The following is a 27,655-nucleotide window of genomic DNA, read 5'->3' as shown; positions in this document are numbered from 1 at the left end:
ACTTTGTTCAAAATAATTTTCTGCAGTTGGTCTATTATCAACAGCCAAAGATTAACCAAAGATTGCATTAAATTCCAGGCTGCTTGTGAGGGAAATATGCAGACCTTCCATGTTTCGACACCCAAAGGACCTTCTTTTTCTGATGATATCTACAAGGAAGACTTTAATGAGTGAGCGACTCATCCTTTGCTTGGAGTCAATACTTTTTGTGGCTGGTTTCCCTTTAGGGGCTTTTGAGGTCATCCTTCCTTGTACACAGAGCGCTTGGCTGTCCTGTGTCCTCAACTGTGTTTCTCACTGCAATCGCGTTTCATCGCAGCATCTGCCCCTGGATGAGAGGGAAAAGTCAGGCACGTAGACCCCACCTGCACACATCTTAACATAGCTTCCAGAAAAGCAAACTGCATTTCAGTACAGTAATTGCATATAAAGCACCTAAATCCTTGAAAATCTGATCAAACTTGCTGGGGAGGAGAGGCAGTGAAAATAAATGCTATTTGTGAATGTTTCACCATAGACTCAGTGTGGATAGCATCTCCCTGACATCATTCACACTCTGGTGTTGGCGTCTAGAATAACATCCGGGCCTCTTGACACATACACACTAGCATATATAAAACATAACTGATAAGGACCCACTGTGTAGCAAGGGAACTTTACTCAGTACTCTGTAATGACCTATACGGGAAAAGAATCTAAGGAAGAGTGGGTGTATGTGTGTGCTTTGCTATGCAGAAGAAACTACACAGCAGTATAAATCAACTGTAATCCAGTAAGCTTTTTTTTTTAATCTAAAAAAAAATAAATAAAATACTTAATGTTTTTAAAAGGAATAGAAATTAGGATTCTCCAGCCTTTTGACCATCTTCAAATCTAATAATCTGCCTTTCTTTGTGTCTCCTCTTTGCTCCTATTATTGATCCAGAAAATAGGATATTTAACTTTTAGGACACTTACCAAGTGAAAAATGACCACAAAATGTTAAGCTTTTTAAGAGTGACGTATTCCTTCCTGGTCCTTGGCTGCTATCCCCTGCCATTTCTAAACTTGGCGTTTAATGATCTGTTAGCAACATACACTACCCCTATTCCCATCTCCACATAAATCTTCAACCTATAATGCTTTTCATGTTAATTGCCCCTACAGCTGAGGCATAAATTATTCAGTGTAGGATAGAAAATTCTTAAAATTAGGCTTTTCTGAAAAGAGGAAAAATTAGGAGAGGGAGGTGGTTCGTCAGCTCATCTGCTAAGAAAGACTGCTTTCCTGATTTTTACCCCCAAATCAATCTCTATACCTAAACCAAGGATATACAATTAAATCTTGTTTGATCCCTTAATCAGCTTATTATAAAAGAGCATCCATTCACTTTTATGATGGAGTCCTTGTGTTTCCATTGAATATGTATGCTTCTTCCTAGACTCCTGCAGGAAGCCTGCAGAGAGCTGGCAGAATGGTATTTTCAGGATGGCCGAGCAGTTCTAGCCGCCTGTTGCCACCTGGCTGTGGACAATATTGAGGTACATTTCAAGGTGGCTCGTGTGTCTTGATGTTTGAGGGGGAAAGATACAGTGACTTTCTGTGTAAGATCTGGTTTTATATGCTTTCTGAGCCTGAGCGATTCCATACTCAGTAAACACAGGTTAACTCTGCAGATTATGAAATCTTTTATTCACCTATTTTTAAATTTTTATCACAAGATACATATTTGTGACAGTCTTACTCTTTTTATCATATATGAGAAGCACTAATGTGGTGAAGGGAAAAATCACTGCCCGGAATTCAGAATATCTGACTTTCGAAAGCAGTTATTTTTATAAACACTTTAGTATGTTCTTCACAAGTTATGTTTTTAAATTATTTTTCATTCAATCCACTAATGTCATGGGAAAACCATTAAGTAAAGATATCGGTTCTATTTTGCATGTATCCTTAGATAGATTGACCGTAAGGGATAATTGATAATCACTGTACACGATTGAGGAAGACTCTTAAGAATTTACTTTTTCTGATGGACTGAAGGACATGTTGAGGCTATTGCAGACAGACCATTGTTAATTAATTCCAAAAATGTGAGCAAAGGTTCGAAACTCTTAAATTATAAAAATTACTCTATGTCCCTTTATCAGCTTTCCCACCTGAAAATTGAAAATTGTAGTTGCCCTTGCCTAAGTACCCTGTGGCTCAGATGGTAAAGAATCTGCCTGCAATTTGGGGGACCTGGGTTCAGTCCCTGGGTTGGGAAGATCCCCTGGAGAAGGGACAAGTACATTATAGAAATACTACACTCACCATCTTATAAGAATAATCGGCTCTAGGTTAATACAGCTTGATCTACTTTGTGAGCTTGGCGGGGAGTAATGATCCTGCCGATCATCTGTGAAACTGAAGGCGTTGTCTTCTCATTGAGCAAGCTGGCTATGGCGTACCTGATCCGTGGAAACGAGCTGGAGCTGGCTGTGTGTGTGGGCACCGTGCTGGGGGAGCCCGCAGCACCCGCAACCCACTGTGCCCTGGAGTTACTGGCGAGGAAGTGCATGATGACCCCAGCGTGGTGAGCGCTTTTCTTTTCTAATGGGGAGTGTGATTGCGCTACAGTATTCTGTTATTAATAGTTTCTGCTGTGCAGGGAAGTGAATCGGCTACATGTACGCATACGTCCTCTCCCTCTTGGACCCCCTCCCACCCAGCCCCATCCCGCCACCCCTCTAGGTGGTCACAGAGCCCAAGCTGAGCTCCCTGTGTGACAGAGCGGCCTCCCACTTGCTGTCTGCTCATGCGTGGTGGGTGTATGCCTCAGTGCTGCTCTTTCAGTGAGTCCCACGCTTTCCTTCCCCTGCCGTGTCCCCAGGTCCTTCCTCTCTGTCTTTGGTTCATCTGTATCACTTTTCTACATTCCATATATATGTGTTAAAATATGTGACGTTAGTTTTTCTCTTTCTAACTTACTTCACTGTGTATGACAGATTAGATCCAACCACATCATCACAAATGACCTGATTTCACTCCTTTTTATGTCTCAGTAATATTCCATTATATATATATATGTACATGGTGAGCATTTCTGAAGTTAAAGACTCGTTTCATAGTCATAAAATGCATTTTTTAAAAAGTTGCATGTGATATTTTAAAAATGCAATATTTTTAAATGTGATATTTAATAATATTGCATTTTTAAATGTCTCCTGTGTAAATAAAAGACTTCCCTGTGGCTCAGATGGTAAAGCATCTGCCTACAATGCAGGAGACCCAAGTGTAAATAAAAGATAAGATTGTAAAGGAAATGGGTGCTGTGAACATGAGTTAATAGTAAGAACTACTGTGAGCATATAATGGAATCTGCTGGCACTTATTCTGAAGCAACCAGTTCTAATCTGTGCTACTTCAAGCACGCAAAGCATCACGAAACAGCAGAGCACGCGCTTTCTAAGGCTGTCAGGACCGCGCGTTCCCGCGTTGTGAACTCTGCATAGCTACACTCATTCTGGCTGGTACTTGTGTATTGGTTAGAGGTTTAGAAAATAAAGTCTCTTTTCTAGCGGAGAGTAATAACAAAGATGGTATGACTGTACACTTGGAACCAATTTGGGTGATGCTTTAAGACAACAGTCTCCAACCTTTTGGCACCAGGGACCAGTTTCATGGAAGACAATTTTTCCGCACACCGGAAGTGGGGAGATGGTTTGGGGATGATTGACGCATACTACATTCATGATGCACTTTATTTCTATTATTATTACACCAGCTCCACCTCAGATCATCAGGCGTTAGATCCCGGAGGTTGGGGAGCTCTGCTCTTCAGAGTTAAACCTGGGAAAGACCCGGGGAGGCTGGAGCTCAGAGCTGTTCTTCCTTGTGTCTCAGAGCCTGCTCCCTAGGGCGGACCGTGCTTCACCGTGGATGATGGAGACGGTCCTGTCCCTCCACAGGGGTTTGTTGAATAAAGATGATTTTAGACTGCTGTCTTCTCTTTCCTCAAAATACTTAGAACCTTGAGAAATTTTAAATAAGCTTGCTCGTCAGGACTTCACTTCTCCGCACTGCCTGCACACACACCCCCAGTCTGAATTGCAGATGATGCAGACGCCACTGCTGAACAGTACAGAGGACGATGATGGTGACGACCACAGCTAAGGACACTGCTGTCCCTGCATATGCAATTCACTGGATGCTCGACAGTAGCATAATTTTACCGAGACTCATTGGTCTCAGTAAATTTTATGGCCAAAACTAAAAGTTACATAAATTGGCTTTATAGTTTGTACTCTTAGCTACTATCTTAGTGTAAAATACCACAGACTGGGTGGCCTATAAACAAGAGAAATGTATTATTCACGGTTCTGGAGAGAGAGAAGTTCAAGATAAACTGGTAGATTTGGTGTCTGATAAGAGCAGGCTTCCTGGTTCTTAACTAGCTGTTTTTGCTGTGCTCACAGGGAGAAAAAGGTTAGGAAGCTCCCTGTGGCCTCCTTTATCAGGGCGCTGACCCCTTTCCTCGGGGCTCTGCACTGCACCCTCCCAAAGACTCTACCTCCTAACACCGTCACATTGAGGGTTAGACGTCAACTTAGGGCTTTTGGGGGAACACAGACATTCAGCTGACTACAGCTAAGTCAGAAAGAGAACAGAGCTTCCCAGTCTCCTTTCCTGTTGGGTCTGAGGGCTTCAGAGTGAATCGATAATCTTAGAGTTACTCTAAAATTGACCCGTATCTCACAGTGATGTAAGAGCTCCCTCCCCCCGAAGAACTGAGTGGTGCCCCACCATCAGCCAGCATCAGATGTGAATGTATCTTAACACTGACCGGCACTCCAGGGGACCCAGTTTCCTACTGCCTCAAACCCAACCAGAAGTGTGAGGTCTAACTCAGACAACTTAACCACAAAGGTGACTGACTGTATGCTAGAAGTCAGCATCTCATTCAAATAAAATGTGATTACTTCTTTCTAAAACCTGAAAAAGGAGCAAACAATAAATAGATATTAAATTTTGAAGAGGATTAAAGATCTTTGAACTGAGTATACATCCTGTGTTGTGTGCATGCTTAGTTCAGCTGTGTTTGACTCTTTGCAACCCCATGGCCTGTAGCCCACCAGGTTCCTCTGTCCATGGGATTCTCCAGACAAGAATACTGGAGTGGGCTGCCATGCCCTCCTCCAGGGGATCTTCCCAACCCAGGGACTGAACCCACGTCTCTTGTGGCTCCTGCATTGCAGGCAGTCTTTACTGCTGAGCCACAGAGGATGCTTTTAATAGAAAGCAAACTTGTTTCTTCTTAACTCCCTTCAAGAGCCCTTCCTTTATGCAGCCATAGGTATGTGTACCAGAAACCAGGATCAAGTACATACGCTGAAATACATGGAGCAGGCTTATCTCCAGGTGAAGTGTATGATCCTCGTGGCTATTAGTAGAGCTCCACAAATTTGAAACACAATAATTAAGATAGCTGCATTATCTTAAGAGAATATGCTTTTATAAACCAAGAACACTTTTTTTTTTTGCTTTTACGCTTATTGGTAAAAGTTCGCCTTTTCTTGGCTTTCATCACAGATTCATGACATTCAAATGTATTTTCTTTTTAGCTTTCCATCCGTCGGATACAGGTATTGCCTAGTTTTCCTGCATGCCCTTGGGTTTCTGTAATCTACATTTACAGGAATTTCATAATTGAGTAGGGAATCAGTACTCTTTATGTAAATAGAAAGGCACGGGAGATTCTCCTTCCTTTGAAAGAGTTCTAAAACGTTTCTCAGTTTTTTCCTCCTTGACATTTCCCCTTTTGTCATGTGAATAGGGATTTGGCAGCTGACCTTCTCCTCATGACTCCTGACAGTGAACTACAGTTGGTAAAGCTCTGTGCTTTCTGCCCCGGGTGCACTGAAGAGATAAGCGATCTCCACGAGAAGGTATGCTGCTGCTGCTAAGTCGCTTCCGTCGTGTCCGACTCTGTGCCACCCCATAGACGGCACCCCACCAGGCTTCCGCGTACTCGTTGTTCCCATTTGGGATGTCGTGCTGTGATTTCATTAGTTTTAGGTTTGGTCAAATAGAAATTCTTGCAGAGAAACAAACATGATCCTATCATGATCCTCTTATAAAGACAACAAAAATTATAACAAAAACATTGATTGAATTTCTACTGTATTTTGGGGGCTGTTCTAAATTTTCACATCTGTGGGCTATTGACTCAAGTCTCACAAAACCCTGAAAAGCAGGGCATACTGTTCCTAATTTATAAAGAAAGTGAACTCAGAGAAGGTAAGGAACATGCCATAATTGGTTAATGTTGAAGTGAGAGCGTCAACACATGTAACTGTGCCCATCGCAAGCCCTTTGCATCATAAGGTGCCCACGCCCAGAGAATCCCATGGACAGAGAAGCCTGGCGGGGTACGGTCCGTAGAGTCGCAGAGAGTGGGAAACAACTGAAGCGACTTAGCATGCACACATGCATGCTGGCTTTTAAAAAATAGGATCTTGAAAAGAATTACTGAAGTATAATGAAATTTGCATGCTTATTCTAAAGTGCTTTTTATAAAGTCTCCGTTACAGAATACAGGAATCTATCAAGATTACATACAAAAGTGATCAAAATATTCAGCAATAAGGAGATTGTGTTAATTATGGTACATTTCTATGTGTCAGTGCTGTTAATCTGTTTAAAAATGATGAAGTTTTGTTTTTATTGGTGGATGGCTGTAGAACAGTAAAATAAAAAGCAGATTATTAAACCATGTACACACCATGGGATTTTCATTTTGAAAATCATCCGTGTACATAGTTTTATAACAGTGTTCACCTGCTGTTTTTATCATGCATTCCAAAATGGTATGATTGGACTCTTGGATCAGACTTCATTAATAACTCTTTGGAGAATTTTGCAAGACTAAAAATCCGTGTGTGTGTGTGTGTGTGTAGCCACAACGCACAGCTTGGGGGATCTCAGTTCCCCAGCCAGGGATTGAACCCAGGGCCACAGTAGTAAACGCCTGGAATCCACTAGGCCACCAAGCAACTCCTCTAAAAATTATGTTTAAATATTGAGTTATATAGCTTTGAGAATTTTAAGATAGGTAAGAATTACAGGAATGACCCACCTGCTCTTACCATATTCTGTGTCAGAATGAAATTTCAGTGGGGACCATTCTTTAGCTCCCTCTACTCTCAGAGCAGGTATCAAAGTGAAGAAACGATTTTTCTGTCTAACCAGGCAGTTTCTGTCATAGAGTAGTTGCTCAGCAAATAACTGGCTTTCAGGGAATACAGATGGGGAACGTTAGATGAAATGTCGCGTACACACGAGCACTTGTAATTTAGTTTGTACATTTTTTGAGAGGTTGAGGGGTCTAAAATATTCCATTTGGGACTTCCCTGGTGATCCAGTGGCCAAGACTCCGTGCTCCCAATACAGGAGGACCGGGCTTGATCCCTGGTCAGGGAACTAGATCCCACAGGCCACAGCTGAGACCTGGCACAGACAAATAAATCAATATTTTTTAAACAAAAAATGTGAAACTATTGAATAAACGCATTAATAAGTACACAATCTTAGTAACTTGAGGGGATATTAAACAAAGAGAAGGATAAGAGTGACAGGTCTCAAAGGAGACGGTTGACCTTGTGGACAAACCACATCCCCTTCCGTCCGACACAGATGTTTCTGCAGCAGAAGCTGCATCACAGTGTTTGCAGAGATTAGTGAGACGGGGCAGTAAGCTACGTAGCCTCGCTTAGGAGCAAACCAACACACTCTTAACACCTGTGCTTCAAAAATCGTGAGCATTTCAGAAGTTTACATAAAAGCTAAGTTAATCCCCACCCATGATTTGGAAGCAGAACTTCCATGAAGGAGGAGTAGATTCTCAGTTTTAACAGAAAAATTATTAGAAAAAAACGTTGCTTTTCATTTTACAGTAATATAATTTCATAGGCTCAAATCTCCACTTCATGGCATTTCAGAATGTCAAAGCTAAAAAAGAAAGCTATAAAGAGCTTGTCCTTTTTTTGCCTTCCTATTCAAAATAAAGTTGCTGTGTCTCAAGGTCAAGTGAAAGTTAGTTACCATGTAGAGGACACATAAGCATTACCTATTGTGTTTTCTACATTTAATGTAATTTTTGACACTGGTGAGTATATTTGTTCTAAAATAATTAATTTTAGCATTCTGCTAAATGACACTTGTGGGTACTAATCCCGTTATCACAATCAGGACAATTTTCTTTCACCTTTTTTATTGTATGTTTTTAAAAGTATTGACTCATTAGATAATATCATATTTATTTATTGTTTTTAGATCTGAAAGATATAACATAAATGTATGCTCCCAGTACAGATTATTTCATTTACATCTATTTTCAGCAACTTTAATTAGAGAAACATACCAGGTATATTGGAAATATTTAGCACTTATATTATTACTATTGCTTTTATTCCTATAAATATTAGTAGCATTGTCACCAATTCTTTTCTAGTGCAAGCTACCCACAGTAGGAGAATGTATGCAGTTAGCTGAGACAGCCCATGCCGATGGCAAAATATTTGAAACTATAAAGTATTACTTGCTAAGTCAAGAACCTGAAAAAGCCCTTCCTATTGGCATTGACTTCATCAAAGGTATGTATTTAGTTGGTAGTATAATTTAAAATCTACTCTTTTATTTGGTATTTTCACTTGTATTAATTTTTTTAAAAAAGGCTTAAAAATAAAGTTCTAGCCATCCTGAATTTAAAAAAGAAAGAGATTGCTGATGGTTTGGTAGCAGGACCTGACTGGGATCTAGAAAATAAAGAGGTGAATAGCACTGACCAGAAAAGAATCAATCACACAAGTTAAAATTTGAATGAACAAGTTTTAATCCTTTTATTTAGAGACTCTGGTTTTATTTTGCCAGAACACATCAGTAGTTCAGATTGGACTTTGGACACCATTTACCCCGTTCTTGACCTGTTGAGTTATATTCGTACTGAAAAACTGGTCTTGCATACATGTACTGAGTGAGTACTTTTTCCGCAAAATATGTAACCAAACTTATGCAATGTTTCAAATGGCTGTATTGTGTTCAGATGAAGAAATAAGATCTCTTGGATAGATAGGTGCACATGTAGAAAAATTACATTTTGTTTTATCCTTAAGTAAAAATAGAGAGGTCACTTTGAAACCTAAGATAAATCTTACTGGCCCCATTTCCTAATACCATGTGTGTGTGTGTCTGTGTGTGTCTGTGTTTGTCTGTCTGTACACAAAGACACACACAGACACACCTGGTTCAAACAGGGCTACTTCAGAGCTTTGAGGTCATTTTGGACCATATGTCCCCAGTGGTCTGTGTAGTGGTCAAAGCTCTTAAAAATCCATGTACAGAACGCATCCTAGGTTGGGCAAAGAAGTGAAAGTGCTAGAAAGTAGAAAAATAGACTCTGTCCTTGAATTCAGGTATCATTTAAGGACATTATTACCCCTGTAGCTAAAGTCCCGAGAACCGCGTATATTTCTTAGCAAGGCTTTAGGCTGTTTTTGTTGCAATGCCACATGGGAAAACTGGTGCAGCAGCCTGTGGCACTTTGGCAGGAGTCGCAGGGACCGACAGGGGAGAGAGGAAAACAAGGCGGCAAGAGTTCAGGATTATTTAAAGACTTTTATTTTAAAATACAATTTGTATTATTCGGTACATGTCTGAATAGGAGTTAACTGATGAATGAAACATCTTTACATTTAGAAAATTTTTAATGAGACACAAGTTCAATAACTATATAACAGCAATGTTCTGTACCTCAGATTATAGAATTTTTTAAAATAAATATATTCTCTTCTAGAGCTCGAAATGAGTTGCTGATATTATGTGGGTACGTTGGTGCGTTACTGGCTATCAGAAGGCAGTATCACAGCATCGTTCCAGCACTGTATGAGTACACGAGGTAAAAGCAGTTTCTCTCTGATGAAGACATTAGAGAAGTGAGTGCCTTTCCCTGAGACGGTTAGCACCTAAAGTGCATTGTAGAGACAACAAATAAATTTTGCACATGTCCATTTATTTACTAAGCATGTGCTTCATCCTAAAGCAGCAGTAAGTGATACAAATTAACAGTGAGTGGAAGTATTAGTCACTCAGTTATGTCCAGCTCTTTGCAACCCCATGGATTGTAGCCCGTCAGGCTCCTCTGTGCATGGGATTCTCCAGGCAAGAACACTGGAGTGGGTTGCCATTCCCTTCTCCAGGGGACCTTCCTGACCCAGGGATCAAAGCTGGATCCTCCTGCATTGCAGGCAGATTATTTACCATCTGGGCAGATTCCATCAAGGATCTGGATTCTTCCCTTCTTTCAACTCTGACATCCTTGGCTTCCTTCCTCCTGCCTGAGTGACCCAGAGTTACCAGCTAGCTTCTTGCCCTCTGGCTGCATTTGAAGTGGGAAGGGGAGGTAAGGGTGACCAGATGGAGACCACAGCGGGCAGGAGCTTCTGATTCTGGAAGGAAGTCTTCCTTCGTGGTGTGTGCCTGCAGACCACTGGCCAGGACTGTGTAATCTACTTTTAAAAGAAGATGAGAAACTATTTCAAGCGTGCTCATCTCCATAGTAGAAAAATGCAAAGTAAAGAGGTTGGTCAGTGGCAGGTATTCCCTATTTCATATTTTATATTCAGATATGACCTACCTGCCAGACTCCTGTGTTTTCAGGACAGCTTGCTGAACTCAACCCTCGTGCATAAAACTTGTCATACTCAAAAATAAAACTCAGTGCCTTGTCCCCAAAAATACCATCTCTAGAGCAGGTGACTCCTAAAGATGCTGAGAGTCTGTGGTGAAGCAGTTATTCTGAGTTTCCTTCCTGTGGGCACAGGGTTCTGAGAGAGCGCTCTCCTTCCTGACTCACCCCTCTCGTCGAGGTGGAGGGCTGTGTTACTGTGGGCCTGCGCCTGGAGCTGTCGGAAGAATCTCTGATGTCAGGGCACTCGAGGAAAAATCTATGCCAGCAGCATAACCATAAATGGAAAGCAACTTTCAACAATATTAAGATATAAGGGAATTTCTGAGTGTTACTCAGCATTGCTCATCCTGTCATCCAGCATTTATTGAATATGTTTGACTTACCAGAGAGTTACACACGCAGACCCACACACGTGCGCACATACACAAGTGTTTACATATATACATAGATGTGTGAACAACAGTGTATATCTAAAATTGCCATTGTTTAGAATTCATTTGCCTTTTTGCTGTCTTCATCATGGATGTCAGATGTTAATTTCTTTCTGGCGTGTTTCAGTCAGCTGTTAAAACGGCGGAAAGTGTCAGTGCCTTTAAAAATTGAACACCTTTCTGAGGAGCTGGATGCGTGGAGAGCTTGCACCCAGATTGTCAACCCGTGAGTGAATATAAAATCTGATGTAAAAATTGAATACAGAATGTATTGCTTAATATTGTAGACAGACTTGTAAATTGTTGTCTCATTATTTTGGCAGGAGAATGAATCTTGGGTTGTTTAGCACACACTCAGTAATCATTTATAACACTCTCCTGCCTTTTTCAAGTCCTTCCTTTTACTGTAAATTAAGTCTAAAGTTAACTTGCCATCACTTACAAAGGACTAAATTATCATTGGGGACTGTTTTTAATCTGAACCTTGACAATCCTGTGATTCTACCAAAATAAAAATGGAATATCTGTTGGAAATACAGATCATCAGAAGACTCTCCATATACGCCCCCTTCTGATTCACAAAGACTGGTTTATGCAACTTTACTGAAGAGACTAAAGGAAGAGCCACTCAGAGGAATTGTTGGACCAGATTATGTGACTGGGTCGAATCTTCCCAGTCATTCCGATATTCACATCTCTTGTCTTACGGGATTGAAAATCCAGGTACAGCCTAATGTCAAGCATAAATTATGCATGCCCATCATTTTTGTTTTTTCATTACTTTTTGAAATGAGAACTTAAAATAATCTGAATAAAAGTATAAAGAAACCTGAGGTCTAGTGAGAAAATATTGCCCTTAATAAGCTTTTGTATTTGATATAAGTGGTTTCTCTCTCCTTAAAATAAATCCGGAGACATAGTCATTGTACTTTTTATCCTAAAAGCAATTCATATAACAGATAGACTTAGTAACAAATGGCATGTATACTTAGTAACATATGTTTTAAACTACATAGAGATAATTTCCTTAGGGAAATTAAATAAGGGAGACAAAGCAACAGTCAACAGAGTTACAGATTGTTCTGTCAGTAGATTAAATGTAACTTAATAGTCTCCACTGGTATTTTATAAACACAAAGCAATTAAAAACTGATAGATGTATAATAAATCTACATATTATGCATATTCTTACATTGACTTAGTGAACTTCTCAGTGATTAAAAATTACAGGGCTCTATCATGAAGGATGGCTAATTCCCAAGGAATGGCCCCTCATGCACAAAGTAACGATGCTGAACAATGCCAGGCCTGCCCGTGTGGCCCAAGGGTGCCATTCTCGCCAGAAAATAGAGAAGCTTTCATCATTTCAGAGCCAGGAGCAGTTGTAGGTATCCCCAAGAAGTAAACAAAGCTGAATCCCCATGAAGTGCTACTGGAGACCAGATGGGACCAAAAGAATGCCATCCCCCAGGCATCATCACGTGTCACTAAGTGGATTCTTATATCTCTGATGCAACATAGCTAATTATATCTCTGACACCGATGTGCTATATCAGTGGAGAAAGGTATTTGGGGGGATAACTAGTCAGATGTCTTGCTACCAATGAAAAATCTTAACTGCAGCTTGACTTGACCCTGAAAACTAAGTCTTCAGAACACACCAGTATATTCCAAACCACAGAATAGGATATGTGCTTACTATCCACTTACGTTCAGAGATTAAGAACCAAAGCAGTAAATTCAGTCATTTATAATTAATAGCAAAACCCATCTTGCAGCTTTTAGACTGTATCCTCAGTGCCACTAACTGCCCTGCATGTACCACTTCTAGTACTTGACAGACTTCCTGTTTCTTCCTCCTCTTCAGAGCTTTTTCTCCTTCTGAGACAATAAGTCTACTCCACAGGCTGTCTAACCTCTCTGCACCCAAACCCACCTTAAGAAAGGATCTACTAATTACCTGACATACACTCAGGCCCAAACGACTAATTCAGGGGGAGTTCTCCTCACCTGGGATATTTTTGTTCCTGCAGAAAATTAATGTGTCCTGGTTAAAACTGAAATTTCAAGTACCTGTGAATAGGAAGCTGTCTACTGCATATAAATGGATTTTTGAATATCTGAAAATAATTTGCTAACAACACGCTCTTATCACTTCAAGTGTTAGTGGCTCGGTCATGTCTGACTCTTTGCAACCCCATGGACTGTAGCCTGCCAGGCTCATCTGTCCATGGAATTCACCAGGCAAAGAACCCTGGCGTGGGTTGCCATTCCCCTTTTCCAGGAGATCTTCCCCACCAAGGGGTTGAACTGAGGTCTCCCTCATTGCAGGCAGATTCTTTACCATCTGAGCTGCCAGGGAAGCCCCTAATCATTTGAAATCAGGGTCCAAAGCCTGATAACTTTAGAACATCATGAAGAAATTAAGTTTTTATCCCATTTTTGTGTTTCTGAAATCATGCTTTTTCTTCTAGGAGCCGGGAGATACAGATTGAAAGATTTTGGGGATTTAGTTCTTCAGAACTACGCTTGATATACAAAATAGCTGATGTAACTAAATTATAGATATGCTTATAAATCACATAATTGACATGACTCTATATTATATATACACATGTATATAGCAATGTATTTTTCATCTTCTGGAGAGCAAGTTGAGTTTCTGGTTTAAATAATTTAACCAGCTGTATTGACGTAGGCTATATGATGAAAAGGGTGAAGTCTATTATTAGGCATGTATGCCTTTATAAATGTTAACTTTGTAGTAATTAATAGATTAACAATATCTATTGTCGTTGACAGTACTATTGTAATTAAAAGAATTCAGATGATAAAGCCAAATTCCATTTTGAAAGACATCAGAGCATTTAAAAATGTTTCTCTATTTGGTGGCAATTCAAAAAATCTAGTGTTTCTGTTATTTTTAAATTTCCTATCAGCATTGCCTAAATATCACCAGTGGTTTTTTGATGACAGTGATTCTGTGTATGGAAGTTTAAAATTCATTTAAACTTTAAATTTAAACTTTGTTTTAAATTTAATTAAATTTAAACTTTAAGTTTAAAATTTAAAAGTTGCAAATTCATAATCTCATCCTCTCTTCTTGTGACTCCCACTGTGCAGGGTCCTGTATTTTTCCTTGAAGATGGGAAATCCACCATCTCCTTGAATGATGCTCTCATGTGGGCAAAGGTGAACCCATTCTCACCTCTGGGGACTGGAATACGACTCAACCCATTTTGATGGAAGGTTTTTCTCCATGCTTAATTGTTTTTCTTAAGACCTTTCGTGAGGTAGTATTACCTTACCTCTGTTGTCCAAAAGCCAAAGGTCTGGAGGAGGAGAGGAGGGTGGAGGGCTCACAGTTGATTTTAATCATTGACTTCAACAAATAAAATATTTATATAATTTCAAGGAAGAATAGGTGTCTGTCTCCTTTATAAAATATAATAGCCGTGTTTGGGAGGAAGGTAAAGGACTGACAAATATAAAAGAGCATAGAAACTTTTCCCAAAGCATAAGAGGTACCAGCTATTCTAGTGTTAAAACACTGAAAGGTATAAAATAGTGCAACACCTATAATAGTGCTTGACGTGCAATGGATACCTATGAATATTTGAATGACCAAACATCTCCAAGTCTTGAAATGTAAGGTACATACAGCTGATCTTCAAGTTAACAAGCACCGATATTGTCCTCTACAAAATGCACGGTAAACCACTAGTTTCAGTTCATATTTAATCAAAGTTTTCAGTTATAAATTTAATAAACATCAATAAATGGATATGCAGTCAAAATACTTTGGAGTTTTATTTTTTTAAAAAGAAAACATTCCCAGGTTTTGTACCTGAAACTTAAATGTCCAGTTATAAAAGGAATGAGTTATATAAGCATGAAAAATATTGAGGGGTAAAAAATGAAGTGAAAATTTATTTTAAAAGATATAAATACTAATTTTGATAATTTAATATTCACAATCTCTAATCATTTTATATTAACTCTAATTATAATAAACATGATTTATTGGAAGTTAGACCATGAATGCTCTTGCAGGAGATTGAACACAGAATCAAGAGAAGAAACTTACTGTTTACCAAAATCTAATTCTTTTTTCTGCATGTTTCTCCAGCTGAGTTTCAGAAGACTTGTTTCTAAAAGTCTTTCCTAAAGGACTATATTTTATGGTTTAAAAGATTATTCTCAACATTTTCTAAACTCATGCCCAAGAAGTCATCTATTTTATCAGGACTCTCTTTAAATTTCTTTTGCTAAATATTATCTGTTCAGAAAGATAAAGTTAACTAAGGAAGTCTCTGGATGTCGAAATTCTTATGCAGCTGTCTAAGCCTTCAAAAATGCAGAAAAACAAATAGAGTTTTGTTGGAAACTGACAAACATATCATGAGATTCAGCCTTAGTAATACTTATCTTGGAAGTCAAATGACACTATTAATGAGATAGCATAAAAACATGAATAATTCCACTTAATGAAAATTTTCCAAATAATGAATTTAAGATTACCAAGAATATAGGAAGTATAATCAGAATATCTGGCTGCTTTTGTTTCCCTTTGATAAAAATATGTGGCTTGGCAGCAAGCAGGAAGGATTTTTCAATCAAACTAAATGGTTTGCTAAACACCAGAATGAAGTTCCAAGTGAAACATGATTTTCCTTCTAGTATCAACAGGAAAGATACATATTTTTTTTTTAATTCATAGCTTAAGTAAAGCTGTTTCTAGAGGTGGGCAAGATTTTCAGTGGACCAATGTGTAATAGTAATATTCAGAAAAAAATTGTATTGATGAGCATGACATGTAAATAAATGATATCAGACAAACTAGTAGTGTAACTCTTTGCTAGTGAGGAAAACATTACAAAGTATATTCACATTACCTACAAAAGTTATGAGAAAGAATTCTTAGTCGTCAGGGTGAATCATGTTTAACTGTACCTTTAAACTTACTTTTGCTCATTCTGGATTAATGAAGGGGCTTCCCAGGTGGCTTCTTGGTCAAGAATCTTCCTGCCAATCCAGGAGCGCAGGAAATAACAGGTTTAATCGCTGGATCAGGAAGATTCCCAGGAGGAGGAAATGGCAACCCACTCCAGTATTCTTGCCTGGAGAAATCCCGTGGACAGAGGGGCCTGGCAGGCTACAGTCCATGGGGTTGCAAAGAGTCAGACATGACTGAGGGACTAAGCATAAACATGCATACTAATAAACCGATTTTGTGTTTTCAACAGTACCAGGCAGGCACAGGTGTTGAATAAATGATTGTTGAATTAAAAAAAAAAATATGTTCTTCAGCCCAACTATGGATAGGACACACTTTAATTTACTTATTATTGAAATATATCCAAGTGTAGATGATTGTATCCTATTAGGGTGGCAAGAGGTGGTAAAATCACTTCTTCAAAGCCATTAGATAGGTGCTTCTTCGGGTTCCTTTTCCACATTTATGGTAGGCTTCATTGAGTCAAGAGAATGTGTTCCAGTTTGCTTCACCTCAATTTCTTTAGGTAGACTGACACTATTACCTGTATTTGGTGGGATATTTAAATAAAATTGAGATCCACTGTGGTTATTAAATACATACATAACCATTAATGTTTCTAATGTACCAACCATACACAGAATAATTAGCAAGAGGCTGGGCACAAGTTAGTCTAAAATCTCAAGTAAACAGAACAGTTACAGCATGCATTATAGTAGTTGGAAATACAAAACCGGAATACCAGCGCCTCCAGAGTCATCTGCGGAGCCTAAAAATACCCAGGGCTTATTGGGTGCATCTGATACTGAATATGACTACTATTTTTAAATGTTGCTTCAGAAAGCAGGTGAGGCAACAGTGATTTTAATAGTGATTTTAATAGTGCTTAGATTTGCAAACACAGAATTCAGAATTAGGTTTCTAGAATTCTGTGCTAAGGCATCCAAGCTGGCCACTCAGACTCTTCAGCTGACTTGGTTCGAATAGGATGGGCCAGAGATAACTGAGAGACCTGCATTTCCTTGGCCCATTGTTGTGGTTGATGCTAGATTTAGGTAAACAAAGGAACTTCAGTGTTAAAAAAAAAAAAAAAACCCTTTCTTATAATTAATTTTTACCACCCTATCAATAGATTAAGAGAAGCTTTTCAGATGAACAGCCTGTGATTTCAGTACCATTCAGTGCCAAGTGCCCTCTTAGGTGGTAAAATAGGTTTAAATTCCTTCAGTCAAGAGTTGTTGCCTCTCCTCTTGTTAACTTCCAAGTTCTGTTAGCTTATCCAAACTAATCACTCTGCTCTCATCAGAAATGACTAAAATGGCATCCATCTCACAAATGTGGAGAGAAATGACGTAAAGCCCAGGAGAAGGGGCTCTCATCCATATAATTACCAAAGTCAAACCCACACCATTTGTTAATTCCTGTTGTGCCCAGGAATTAACAGAGAGTCCCAGGATCTACAACAGGCTGGAGAGAAGGAGAAAGAGAAAAGCTCGTGTCTTCCCACCCTGCTGTGCCCGGCCCCGTGAGGGCCCCCGTCGGCCACTTTGAAAAGTAGGAGACAAGACCACGGAAACGGAAGGGAATCGGGCCTCATGAGAGCGCAAGATGGAGGACGAGTTATTTATAGGAGTTCGTCCATTATTAAACACCGAACAGCAAGAGGCCATGCTACTAGGAGTCCCAATCTGAAATAACGATAGCACACAGTTTTTCGAAAAACTCACCTGTGACTCTTGAAAGTTTCCTGAAAAGACAACAGAAATGAAGAATATTCTTTAGCAACTCAGATAGCAGTAGGCAACTTTTTTTTTTTTAAGCATGGCACCTGACATCTGTTTGTTATACAGGCAGAAAGCCTTGCTTTGGCTCACTCCCACCTTTGCTTTCTCATCCCCAGTCAGGCCCTTTGAGCCCTATTACAGGGACAGAGGCAGGCAGGTGAACAGAGGGGCCACTGCAGTCTCCTCCCTGCCCACCACACTCCTCCCCACCCCAGCCCGCGGGGTTCCAGCTCCCGGCCTGCTGGAACGTTTACTGCAAACATCCCTGATGGAAGGAGCCTGAGGCAGGCTGAAGGGGAGGACGTGTTCTCAGAATCTAAAGGTGAAACTATGAACTGCTCTTTTTTTCCTCATAGAAGTGTTGGAACTGACTTCTGTTAGAGTCCGTGGTGATGTATTTTGAGGCACTCGCTGGCCTAAGGTCTCAATGTTAAAAAGTATGCTCTGGGAACCGTTGTTCTACCAAGCCATAAGTGTTAGTTGCTTCGCTGCTGCTGCTGCTGGTAAGTCGCTTCAGTCGTGTCCGACTCTGTGCGACCCCACGGACGGCAGCCCACCAGGCTCCCCTATCCCTGGGATTCTCCAGACAAGAACACTGGAGTGGGTTGCCATTTCCTTCTCCAATGCATGAAAGTGGAAAGTGAAAGTGAAGTCGCTCAGTTGTGCCCAACTCTTTGTTACCCCCTGGAATGCAGCCCACCAGGCTCCTCTGTCCATGAGATTTTCCAGGCAAGGATACTGGAGTGGGTTGCCACTTCCTTCTCCAGGGGATCTTCCCGACCCAGGGATCAAACCCAGGTCTCCTGCACTGCAGGAAGATTCCTTACAGAATCTATCAAGCCATAGCAAAACAAAACTAAGTAATAGTGATGTGTGATCCAATTGTTGTTGTTAAGTTGCTAAGTCATGTCTGACTCCTTTGTGACCCCACAGACTGCAGCCCACCAGGCTCCTCTGTCCATGGGGATTCTCCCGACAAGAATGCTGGAGTGGGTTGCCATTTCCTTCTTCAGGGGATCTTCCGGACTCAGGGATGATCGGACCCACATCTCCTGCATTGCAGGCAGATTCTTTACTGCTGAGCCACCAGGGAAGTCCCATGTGATCAGACAGAGTTTGAAAAACACTTCTTTCTACACCTCTCCCTTTTAATATTCATAATGCGTGTTAGCATATGAAAGGTTCTAAGAAGTCATTTAAAAAAAAGAAAAAAAAAATCTGTTGACATTGCTTTCCCAGAGCTTATATAAGCAAAGAACTTCCACCCCATCTTGCCCAAGAAATCCCTCTTCACACTTTAAGCAGTCTGCTCTATAGAGAGCCCACAGGATAGTTTCCATCAAGGGCATGACAGTAGATATTATATTTCAAGCTTTGAGTAGGGTTTTCAGATAAAAATGGGACACTGTTAAATTTGAATTTCTGATACACAGTGAATATTTTTTTTTTAGCAAATGTCCTCAACATGTCTTAAAAAGTATTGGTTATATTGCCCTCATCTTTATTTGCCAAGTCTGGGATCCTACGTTGTAGGCCAGACAGTCTCTGTGGCCAGTACCAGGCCTGCTGCTCTAGATGAGATGCAGCCACAGACAAGTCACAAAAGCACAGGCATGGCTGTGTCCCAGTACAGCTTTACTTAGCAACATGGAAACTGGAATTCCATCGCATTTTCTTGTGTCAGGAGATACCGTTTTTCTTTTGATATGTTTCCAACCATTTGAAGATGTAAAAGCCATGCTTCATTTGCAGGCTATACAGAATTGTCAGGCAGAGACTGACTTTAGCCCGTGGTTTGGCTATAGTTTGCTGTGGTATACAGTGCTTTCTGAATTCACAGGACTTAAACTTGCGGCTTTTTGTAAAACAAGTGATTGGAAAGTCCAGGTGTGCAGGTAGTCTGCGTCTGGCTTAGGACTGATTCATCATCCAGCTGCTAGAGAACTAAGTTTTGAGCTCTGCCAATGTACTTCCACTGTTTCAGACTCACTTTTTTAAGCAGAAATCAGTATTGGGATGGCTCATATAGAAGAAAGTGGGGGCACCCTGGCTTGGGGGTTCCCCTCGTCTGGACTGGTTCTTAGCCCTCAATGTACTCATGCTCGCAGCACCTACAGAAAAACACAGCACATCAATCTGCGCAGTTCTAGACTGAATGGCTAGACCAGCATTTTTACTATTTTAAAAAATTTAAATGAACAAAATAAAAGAAAAACATCAATTTTAACAAGTAAAAAAAAAAAAAACTTCTAAAAAACTTACAACACACAGGAGCAGCTTTTGCCTTTGAAATGACTGAATTGCTTTTGTTCCCAGAGGCTTTGGCAGGATGGTGATCGAGAGTAGATTCTCCCACTGTTGGTTTGACTGCAAACCATTCTATAAAATAAAAACACAACATTTTTTCTTAAAAATTCATTATGACTATTGTCAAAATACAACACTACAATTTCATTTAAGCCGATTATTTAGACATCAGGGATTCCCTGGTAGCTCAAATGGTAAAGAGTCTGCCTGCAATACGGGAGACCTGGATTTGATCCCTGCATCGGGAAAATCGCCTGGTGAAGGAAATGGCCACTCACCCCAGTATTCCTGCATGAAAAATCCCATGGATGGAGGAGCCTGGCAGGCTACAGTCCAGTGGGGTCGCAGAGAGTCAGACACAACTGAGTGACTTCACTTTCACTTTTGTATCACATTCCTGAGAGTGGTGTGAATACATAGGTTAATAGCCCTCTCCACCATGGTTCACATCTCTGATGCATGGGAGAGTTGCTTCAAAAAAGGTACTTTAAAGGCAGTATCCCTGTGTTCCTATTAGTCTTTTGATAAGCTTTTATATAATAATAATATACATACAGAAAAATGAACAAATCATATTGTTACAGTTTGATGAATTTTTGGAGTGAATATATACCTGGGTTGCCATCACCTTGATTCAGAAACAGTGTAGTACCAGCAACCCCAAACCCCCTCATATCTTTTTGTTGCTGTTTAGTTACTAAGTCATGTCTGACCCTTTGTGACCCCATGGACTATAACCTGCCAGGCTCGTCTGTCCAAGGGATTTCTTAGGCAAGAATACTGGAGTGGGTGGCCATTTACTTCTCCAGGGCATCTTCCTGACCCAATGTGCTTCCTGACCCAGGGATCGAACCCTTGTTGGCAGGCAGATTCTTTACCACTGAGCCACCGGGGAAGCTCCAGAACTCTAAAAAGAAATCTTGACCTCTATCATCATAGGTTAGCTTTACATGTTTGTATATTTCATATAAATAAAATCATACAGTATCTTTCATTTTGCAATTATTTTTATACTATACAAATGGTGACAAAATTATTTTCCATGTTTCTGTTTCTTACTAATTCTATCAACTGCAGCACTTGAGCATCAGTTTCACTGTGCTTCCAAAGACCACTTACTCTTCTTAGCTCACCCTCACGGAGGCTAGAAGATGTGTGTGAGGTCATTTCTACTCATCAGCTGTGCCCTATGTGCGCTAAATACCACTCTGGACAATAATATTGCACAAAACTGTTACAATCACTTTGGCCGCTTAAAATCAGCAGTCTCAAAAATCAACACAGATGATGAAAGAATTCTGTTCAATAATCTGAAGGGTTGAGGTGTCCATGGCTAAAGAGAAATTGTGTTCCAAAGCAAACAGGGATGCAGGTCAGTTTTGCACTAAAATGAACTTTTAAATTGAAGATTAAATGGAATGGATGTGTTTCGTTCCAGAAATTCCTACCAGATCCAATAAGTAGAAGTAATAGATAAATTAAATGTAAGCAAATATTAGGGATAAAAAATGATGCTTGATTTTGTGGTGTTAAAAAAATAACTTGACAAATGCTGAACAACAAAAGAACTTAAGTGGGGGGACTTCCCTGCCAGTCCAGTGGTTAAGAATCTGCCCTTCTATTACAGGGAGCACGGATTCAATCCGGGTGGAGGAATTAAGATCCTGCGTGTCTGTGCGGTGTGGCCAAAAATAAATAAATAAATAAAAATAAAAGGGAGAAATAGCATCAACTTAAAAAAAAAGAGAACTTAAGTGGGACGGGGGCTGGCAGGGAGTGGGTAGTGTTCTAAGGTCCTTACAGTTTGAGGAAGAGAATAAATATATTACATTTAGACTAAGATAAATATGTATGTCAAAATTTCTATGGTAGCACTAGAAAGAGTAGAAATTTGTAATTTTCCAAATTAGTAGCGGGGTCTTTGGAAAAAAGTTCAGTCCTAAAGAAGAAAAAAATAGGTAAGACAAAAAACAAGAAATAGAACACATTAAAACCACAAAATAATATGATAGATATGAATGCATGTATGACTGAATTAATAAAAGTCACAGCAGATGAAATTACAACAGTCCATGAATCGGGTACAGCGGCAGGCTTTTCTTTCACTTGTGTGTAAGTAGAGCCTCGTTAAGCTTGGAAGAACCCAGTTGACTATTTCCAAGGAAAACTTACTTGGATTCAGTTTTCTGCTCAATTTCCTTTGCAACATTTGTAAAAGGAAGAGGAACTCTACTTTAAGTTCATTGTTAAGTTTGTTGGGATTGCCTATTAGTTCTGATAGCCTAATGTTATCTTTAATAGACTTTGAAGCTGTCGACCTAGGGACCAGGGGCAACTGCATCTGGTAACTGTAGTCTGTGAAATTCACGAGGTCATCCTGGATACTTTTAATTCTGAAAAAATAAAATAAAATATTGTTGACAAATGCCATTTTAGTAATAAGATTTATATTACCAAAAGTTTCATATTAAATTATATTACTAGAAAATTCCAGATAACTCACTCTTGATGTGTTAACAAGGTGTACACCTCCTGTATCAGTATTTCAGGTACTCCGGCTTTACAGTGAATTGTTCCATGGATTAGTTCTTTAGGTAATTTAAGTTTTTTTCTTGCCAGGAACTTTAATAGTAGAAAGAGAATACTTTCATCATAAGAAGTTCAATAAATGTCTCCAATTACTGTGAATTCACTCTAGTCTCCCTGTAATCCTCAACTAATAGTTTGAGGTTTAATGTGATAATTATTAAAAGATATTATTACTCAGCAAGGCAATCAACTATTATATCGCACTCCAATTTGAAATGAGTATGCCAAGTTTCATAGGTGACTCATGACATAAACCTTAGTAACCTTTTCAATACAAAGAAACAAGCTGCCAACCCAGCACATGGCCACACACACACATATACAGAGAAATCCAAGATCTCAGGAATACACCTCTTCAAACAAACTTCTCAACAGTTAAAAGTGTCAGTGATTGCTAATTTACCTTTTCCAACTGTGCCCAGTTATCCAACTTGACTTTTAAAGAAGTTCCATTTTTAAAGGATGACAACTTAAGGTCCCAGGGGTAATATGTAGTGAATATTTCTGCTATCAGGAAGCCATTTGAAAAATCTCTGTTCCATAGCGATAAGGAAATGAAATTAAGTGCAGTTATTTATACAGTTTGTATTTATGGTTAATTAACACCACTTAAATATTCTATTACTGACAGCAGCTAACTTATGGAGCATTCTTGGATCCCTACTCCAAGGAAGCCTGCTATGGAATAGCATTTGGGTAAGAGTAGATACACCAAAGCCCGTGGCATTCCTTTTATGAAGCCAAAACCACTAATTTGTATTGAATATGCATTTTAACAAGATCCCCATGTGATACCTGTATCCACTGAAAAGTTCAGGCATCTTTCTTAAGGAAAACTGAAATTAATAAGCCAGAGTCATTGCCTACAAAGTCATTATTTTTCTGGAATTTAGTTTGCATTCCCAGAAAAAATATTAACTACCAGTTATGTTCAGCAAGTGAAATTAAAAGATGCTTGCTTCTTGAAAGGAAAGCTGTGACAAACATAGATAGCATTCTTTGTTGAAAAGCAGAGAGCTTATTGTGACAAAGGTCTGTCGAGTCAAAGCCATGTTTTTCCCAGTAGTCATGTACAGCTGTGAGAGCTGGACCATAAAGAAGACTCAGCGCCAAAAAAATTGATGCTTCGAGCTGCGGTGCTGGAGAGGACTTTTGAGAGTCTGTTGGACTGACTGCAAGGAGATCAAACCAGTCCATCCTAAAAGAAATCAACTCTGAATATTCATTGGAAGGACTGATGCTGAAGATGAAGCTCCATTTCTTTGGCCATCTGATGCAAAGAGCCAACTCATTGGAAAAGACCTTGATGCTGGGAAAAATTAAGGGCAAGAGGAGAAGAGGACAACAGATGATGAGGTAATTGGATAACATAACCAATCAGTGGGCATGAGTTTGAGCAAACTCCAGGAGCTAGAGAAGGACAGGGAAGCCTGGAACGCTGCACCCCATGGGGTGGCAAAGAGTCAGACACGACTTAGGGACTGAACAACAGCAGTGTTCAGCGAGGCTGCACTTAGCAACTTTTTTCAGTCCCTGATAACTCTCAAACTAGATGCAGTATCTAACAGAAAGCAAACTGATCCTCAGTAATATAAATGTCCAATGTCCCTGAAGAAAGAGCCTGGACTTTTTTTTTTTTTTTTTTTAGTTACCAAAGTATTCTCTATTGGCTTAAGTAATGATTGACTGATTGAAATGCTCCATCCTATTTTTTTAGGTCATCTCCCTAAGAGAGCAAGGAGTGTGTGAGTGAGTGTGTATGTGAGAGTGTGTGTGTGTATATGAATGTATGTGTGTATAATGAATATATGTGTGTATGTGAGTGTGTGTATATGAATGTATGTGTGTGTGCGTGTGTGTGTGTGTGTGTGTGTGTGGTGAGTGGGCGGGGGCGGGGGCAATCCCTGGAAAGAGCCCCTGAGCGGATTCTGGTGGGCCCTCAGCGCCCGCTAGGCATCCGGGGGCCGGACCTGCTTCAGCACCTGCTGATGTTCCTGGGGAAGAAGGTGAGGTCGAGGCTCTGGAGCCAGCGCAGAACCGACCGAGACAAGCGGGAGCTCTTCGGGGGATGAGGATAGACCAGACACTTCTTAGGCTTCTCTCCATTGGGAGCTGCTTGACATGGCAAAATTGACCGTGACTTAGGGCGGGCTACCGCCGGCTGTGTCAAAAGCCCTTCTCCAGGGCCGGCGGCAGCCATAGCGCTTTCTGGGTCTCTATGGCAGCACCGATAGGGGCGGGGCCTCGGCTGGGGCGGGGCCTCGGCTGGGGCGGGGCCTCGGCTGGGGCGGGGCCTCGGCTGGGGCGGGGCCTCGGCTGGGGCGGGGCCTCGGCTGGGGCGGGGCCTCGGCTGGGGCGGGGCCTCGGCTGGGGCGGGGCCTCGGCTGGGGCGGGGCCTAGTGTGGGCGGGGCTCTGCGCGAACGCCCCGCCTCACGGGTCCTCCAGCTTGGGGTCCTCCAGCTTGGGGTCCTGCCGCCCTGGGTTGGTGGATGCGCATCCCTGGTCCCACTGGGAAAGGACTCGGTTCCAGGAGCTTAAACTTTGGGCGGAGCTTTCAATCTCCGTTTTACCCTTTAAGAAGTAACCGATTTAGAACACTCTCACTCCCATCCGTCTTTCCCTTAGAAACTGACATTTTGAATGTTGTGGTTTCTGTAGTCAAGCATTTTGAGAAGGCTGAGGACGTTTCAGAAGACAAAGACTGTTTTTGTTTGGAAAATGGAAACAATAGAGATTTTGTTGCAAACTGCCACCTGAAAAAAATCTTCAAAATTAAGATGAATAGATGCTTAATGTCTACAAAATTTAATGTACCTATTTCCTTAATTATTACGTTGCGTTCATAAAAATTGCATAATATTTGAAGGTAACTTGTAAATTAGATCATCACACTTCACAAGGATGTCTCAGTGTGTGTGACTCATTCATTCATTGGACAAGTATTTATTGAATCCCTACTAGGCCCTGAGCTAGTCACTTGAGATTTATCAGTGAAAGATATAGATGAAAAAAGGATTGCAGACCAGGCACAATTATAAATTAAATATCTGCACATCGGAGTTATTAACATCCTTTAAAACTTTTACAGTAAAAGATAAAATCAATGTGGTTCATAGATACATATTATTATGCAAGATAAAATATGGGATAGACTTGAGAGTAAAGCAATATTTTACTGAACGTGTTTATTAATATAGTAAACCAATGTAAGTCTGTATATGGTGAAAAAGAAAACCAGAAATGGGGCTATACAGTGTTTTTTCTTTGCCTAATGTGTTTTTCATGGATAATTATTTCATTCAGTGAACTTCTTGAGGAGTTATTGTTCTGTTCTTTGCTGTGTACTAGATCACCACTATTCAATATGGTGGCCACTAGCCCCATGTGGCTGTTCAGACTTAAATATTAACAAATTAAAATAAAGTAAGTAACACTGGCTACATTTCAACTTCTCAGTAGCCGCATGGGACTGGCTAGTGGCCACCACTTGGTACAGCATAGACACCACGCTGTCATTGCAGGAAGTTCCATTGGGTGGCTGTGCACTGGCTTATTTATAGAAGGTACAGAGATATAAATATCTGAAAAGCTCTTCCACGGTAAAAATATATTAGTATCAGAGAGGAAGCAAATAATTTGGCCTGAGGGAGTATAGGAATCCTCTCAGAGGAGGTGACCTCTGATGTGACTTTTATAAGGCAGTATTTTGAATCAGTTAAGACACAGGCTTTGGAGCACAAGCCCTATCTTTTATTTGTTATGAGACTTATTATGTGATGAGTTATTTATTTTTATTTGTAAAAGATGGAAGTAAATAGGATATGCATCACAGGGTTATGTTGGATTAAATCAATAAGTTAAATGAGTGAAAAGCCTGGAACAGTGTGCACACATCATAAGGGCTCAGTACATTTAAATATTTCTAAGATGATCATGGAAATCTGTGGACTGAAGAGGAATGGGCTCAGCTTCACACGGAGTTACTAATGTGAGCAGAAGCAGATGGTATCATCTATGATAACCTCAGATACACAGATGACACCACCCTTATGGCAGAAAGCGAAGAGGAACTAAAGAGCATCTTGATGAAAGTGAAAGAGAAGAGTAAAAAAGCTGGCTTAAAACTCAACATTCAGAAAACGAAGATCATGGCATCCGGTCCCATCACTCCATGGCAAATAGATGGGGAAACAATGGAAACAGTGAGAGACTATTTTCTTGGGCTCCGAAATCACTGCAGATGGTGACTGCAGTCATGAAATTAAAAGATGCTTGCTCCTTGGAAGAAAAGTTATAACCAACCTAGACAGCATATTAAAAAGCAGAGACATTACTTGGCCAACAAAAGTCTGTCTAGTCAAAGCTATGGTTTTTCCAGTGGTCATGTATGGATGTGAGAGTTGAACTATTAAGAAAACTGAGCACTGAAGAATTGATGCTTTTGAACTGTGGTGTTGGAGAAGACTCTTGAGAGTCCCTTGGACTGCAAGGAGATCCAACTAGTCCATCCTAAAGGAAATCAATCCTGAACATTCACTGGACGGACTGATGCTGAAGCTGGCCACCTGATGCGAAGAACTGACTCACTGGAAAAGACCCCGATGCTGGGAAAGATTAAAGGCGGGAGGAGAAGGGGATGACAGAGGATGAGATGGTTGGATGGCATCACCGACTCAATGGACATAAGTTTGAGCAAGCTCCGGGAGTTGGTGATGGACAGGGAGGCCTGGCATGCTGTGGTCCATGGGGTGGCAAAGAGTCGGAGACGACTACTGACAACTGAACTGAAGGTGGTGTTTCCTTTGCCGAGCTGTATTAAATTCTGCCACTAGGGGGAACTAG

The 27,655-nt window shown here is 40.4% G+C and overlaps 2 protein-coding genes across 6 annotated transcripts in view; one reads left to right on the top strand and one right to left on the bottom strand.

Annotated features, from left to right (window-relative positions):
* WDR17 (WD repeat domain 17) overlaps nt 1–14,554 on the top strand; it is a 64,502-nt gene extending 49,948 nt beyond the window's left edge. For 2 of the 4 annotated variants that reach the window (XM_018042092.1, XM_018042090.1), the window contains 11 exons: nt 79–170; nt 1,421–1,520; nt 2,415–2,554; nt 5,583–5,603; nt 5,795–5,906; nt 8,471–8,612; nt 8,890–8,992; nt 9,812–9,913; nt 11,264–11,362; nt 11,676–11,859; nt 14,260–14,554. In XM_018042092.1, the coding sequence (XP_017897581.1) occupies nt 79–170; nt 1,421–1,520; nt 2,415–2,554; nt 5,583–5,603; nt 5,795–5,906; nt 8,471–8,612; nt 8,890–8,992; nt 9,812–9,913; nt 11,264–11,362; nt 11,676–11,859; nt 14,260–14,379 (1,215 nt within the window). In that variant the 3' untranslated portion in view covers nt 14,380–14,554. Of the gene's footprint in view, nt 1–78; nt 171–1,420; nt 1,521–2,414; nt 2,555–5,582; nt 5,604–5,794; nt 5,907–8,470; nt 8,613–8,692; nt 8,993–9,811; nt 9,914–11,263; nt 11,363–11,675; nt 11,860–14,259 lie in introns of those variants that run through there. The other 2 variants (XM_018042091.1, XM_018042093.1) reach the window with 2 other exon arrangements.
* SPATA4 (spermatogenesis associated 4) lies at nt 16,453–25,065 on the bottom strand. Of its 2 annotated transcripts, XM_005698683.3 has the most exons (8): nt 24,795–25,065; nt 23,216–23,345; nt 22,727–22,845; nt 22,396–22,616; nt 20,179–20,295; nt 19,907–20,027; nt 17,860–17,879; nt 16,453–16,676 (listed from the first exon to the last, which is right to left on the bottom strand). In XM_005698683.3, the coding sequence occupies exons 1-8, from the start codon at nt 25,010–25,012 to the stop codon at nt 16,561–16,563; spliced, it is 1,062 nt and encodes a 353-aa protein (XP_005698740.2). In that variant the 5' UTR covers nt 25,013–25,065; the 3' UTR covers nt 16,453–16,560. The 2 variants fall into 2 exon arrangements, with proteins under 2 accessions (XP_005698740.2, XP_017897287.1); XM_018041798.1 differs by lacking the exons at nt 17,860–17,879; nt 19,907–20,027 and having other exon boundaries at nt 16,641–16,680; nt 20,175–20,295.

The sequence above is a fragment of the Capra hircus genome, chromosome 27 (assembly GCF_001704415.2).
Source record: "Capra hircus breed San Clemente chromosome 27, ASM170441v1, whole genome shotgun sequence".
In the NCBI taxonomy this organism is placed as follows: domain Eukaryota; kingdom Metazoa; phylum Chordata; class Mammalia; order Artiodactyla; family Bovidae; genus Capra; species Capra hircus.
The sequence above is the reverse complement of the archived record's forward strand: the minus strand, read 5'-3'. Positions and strand labels throughout refer to the sequence as shown.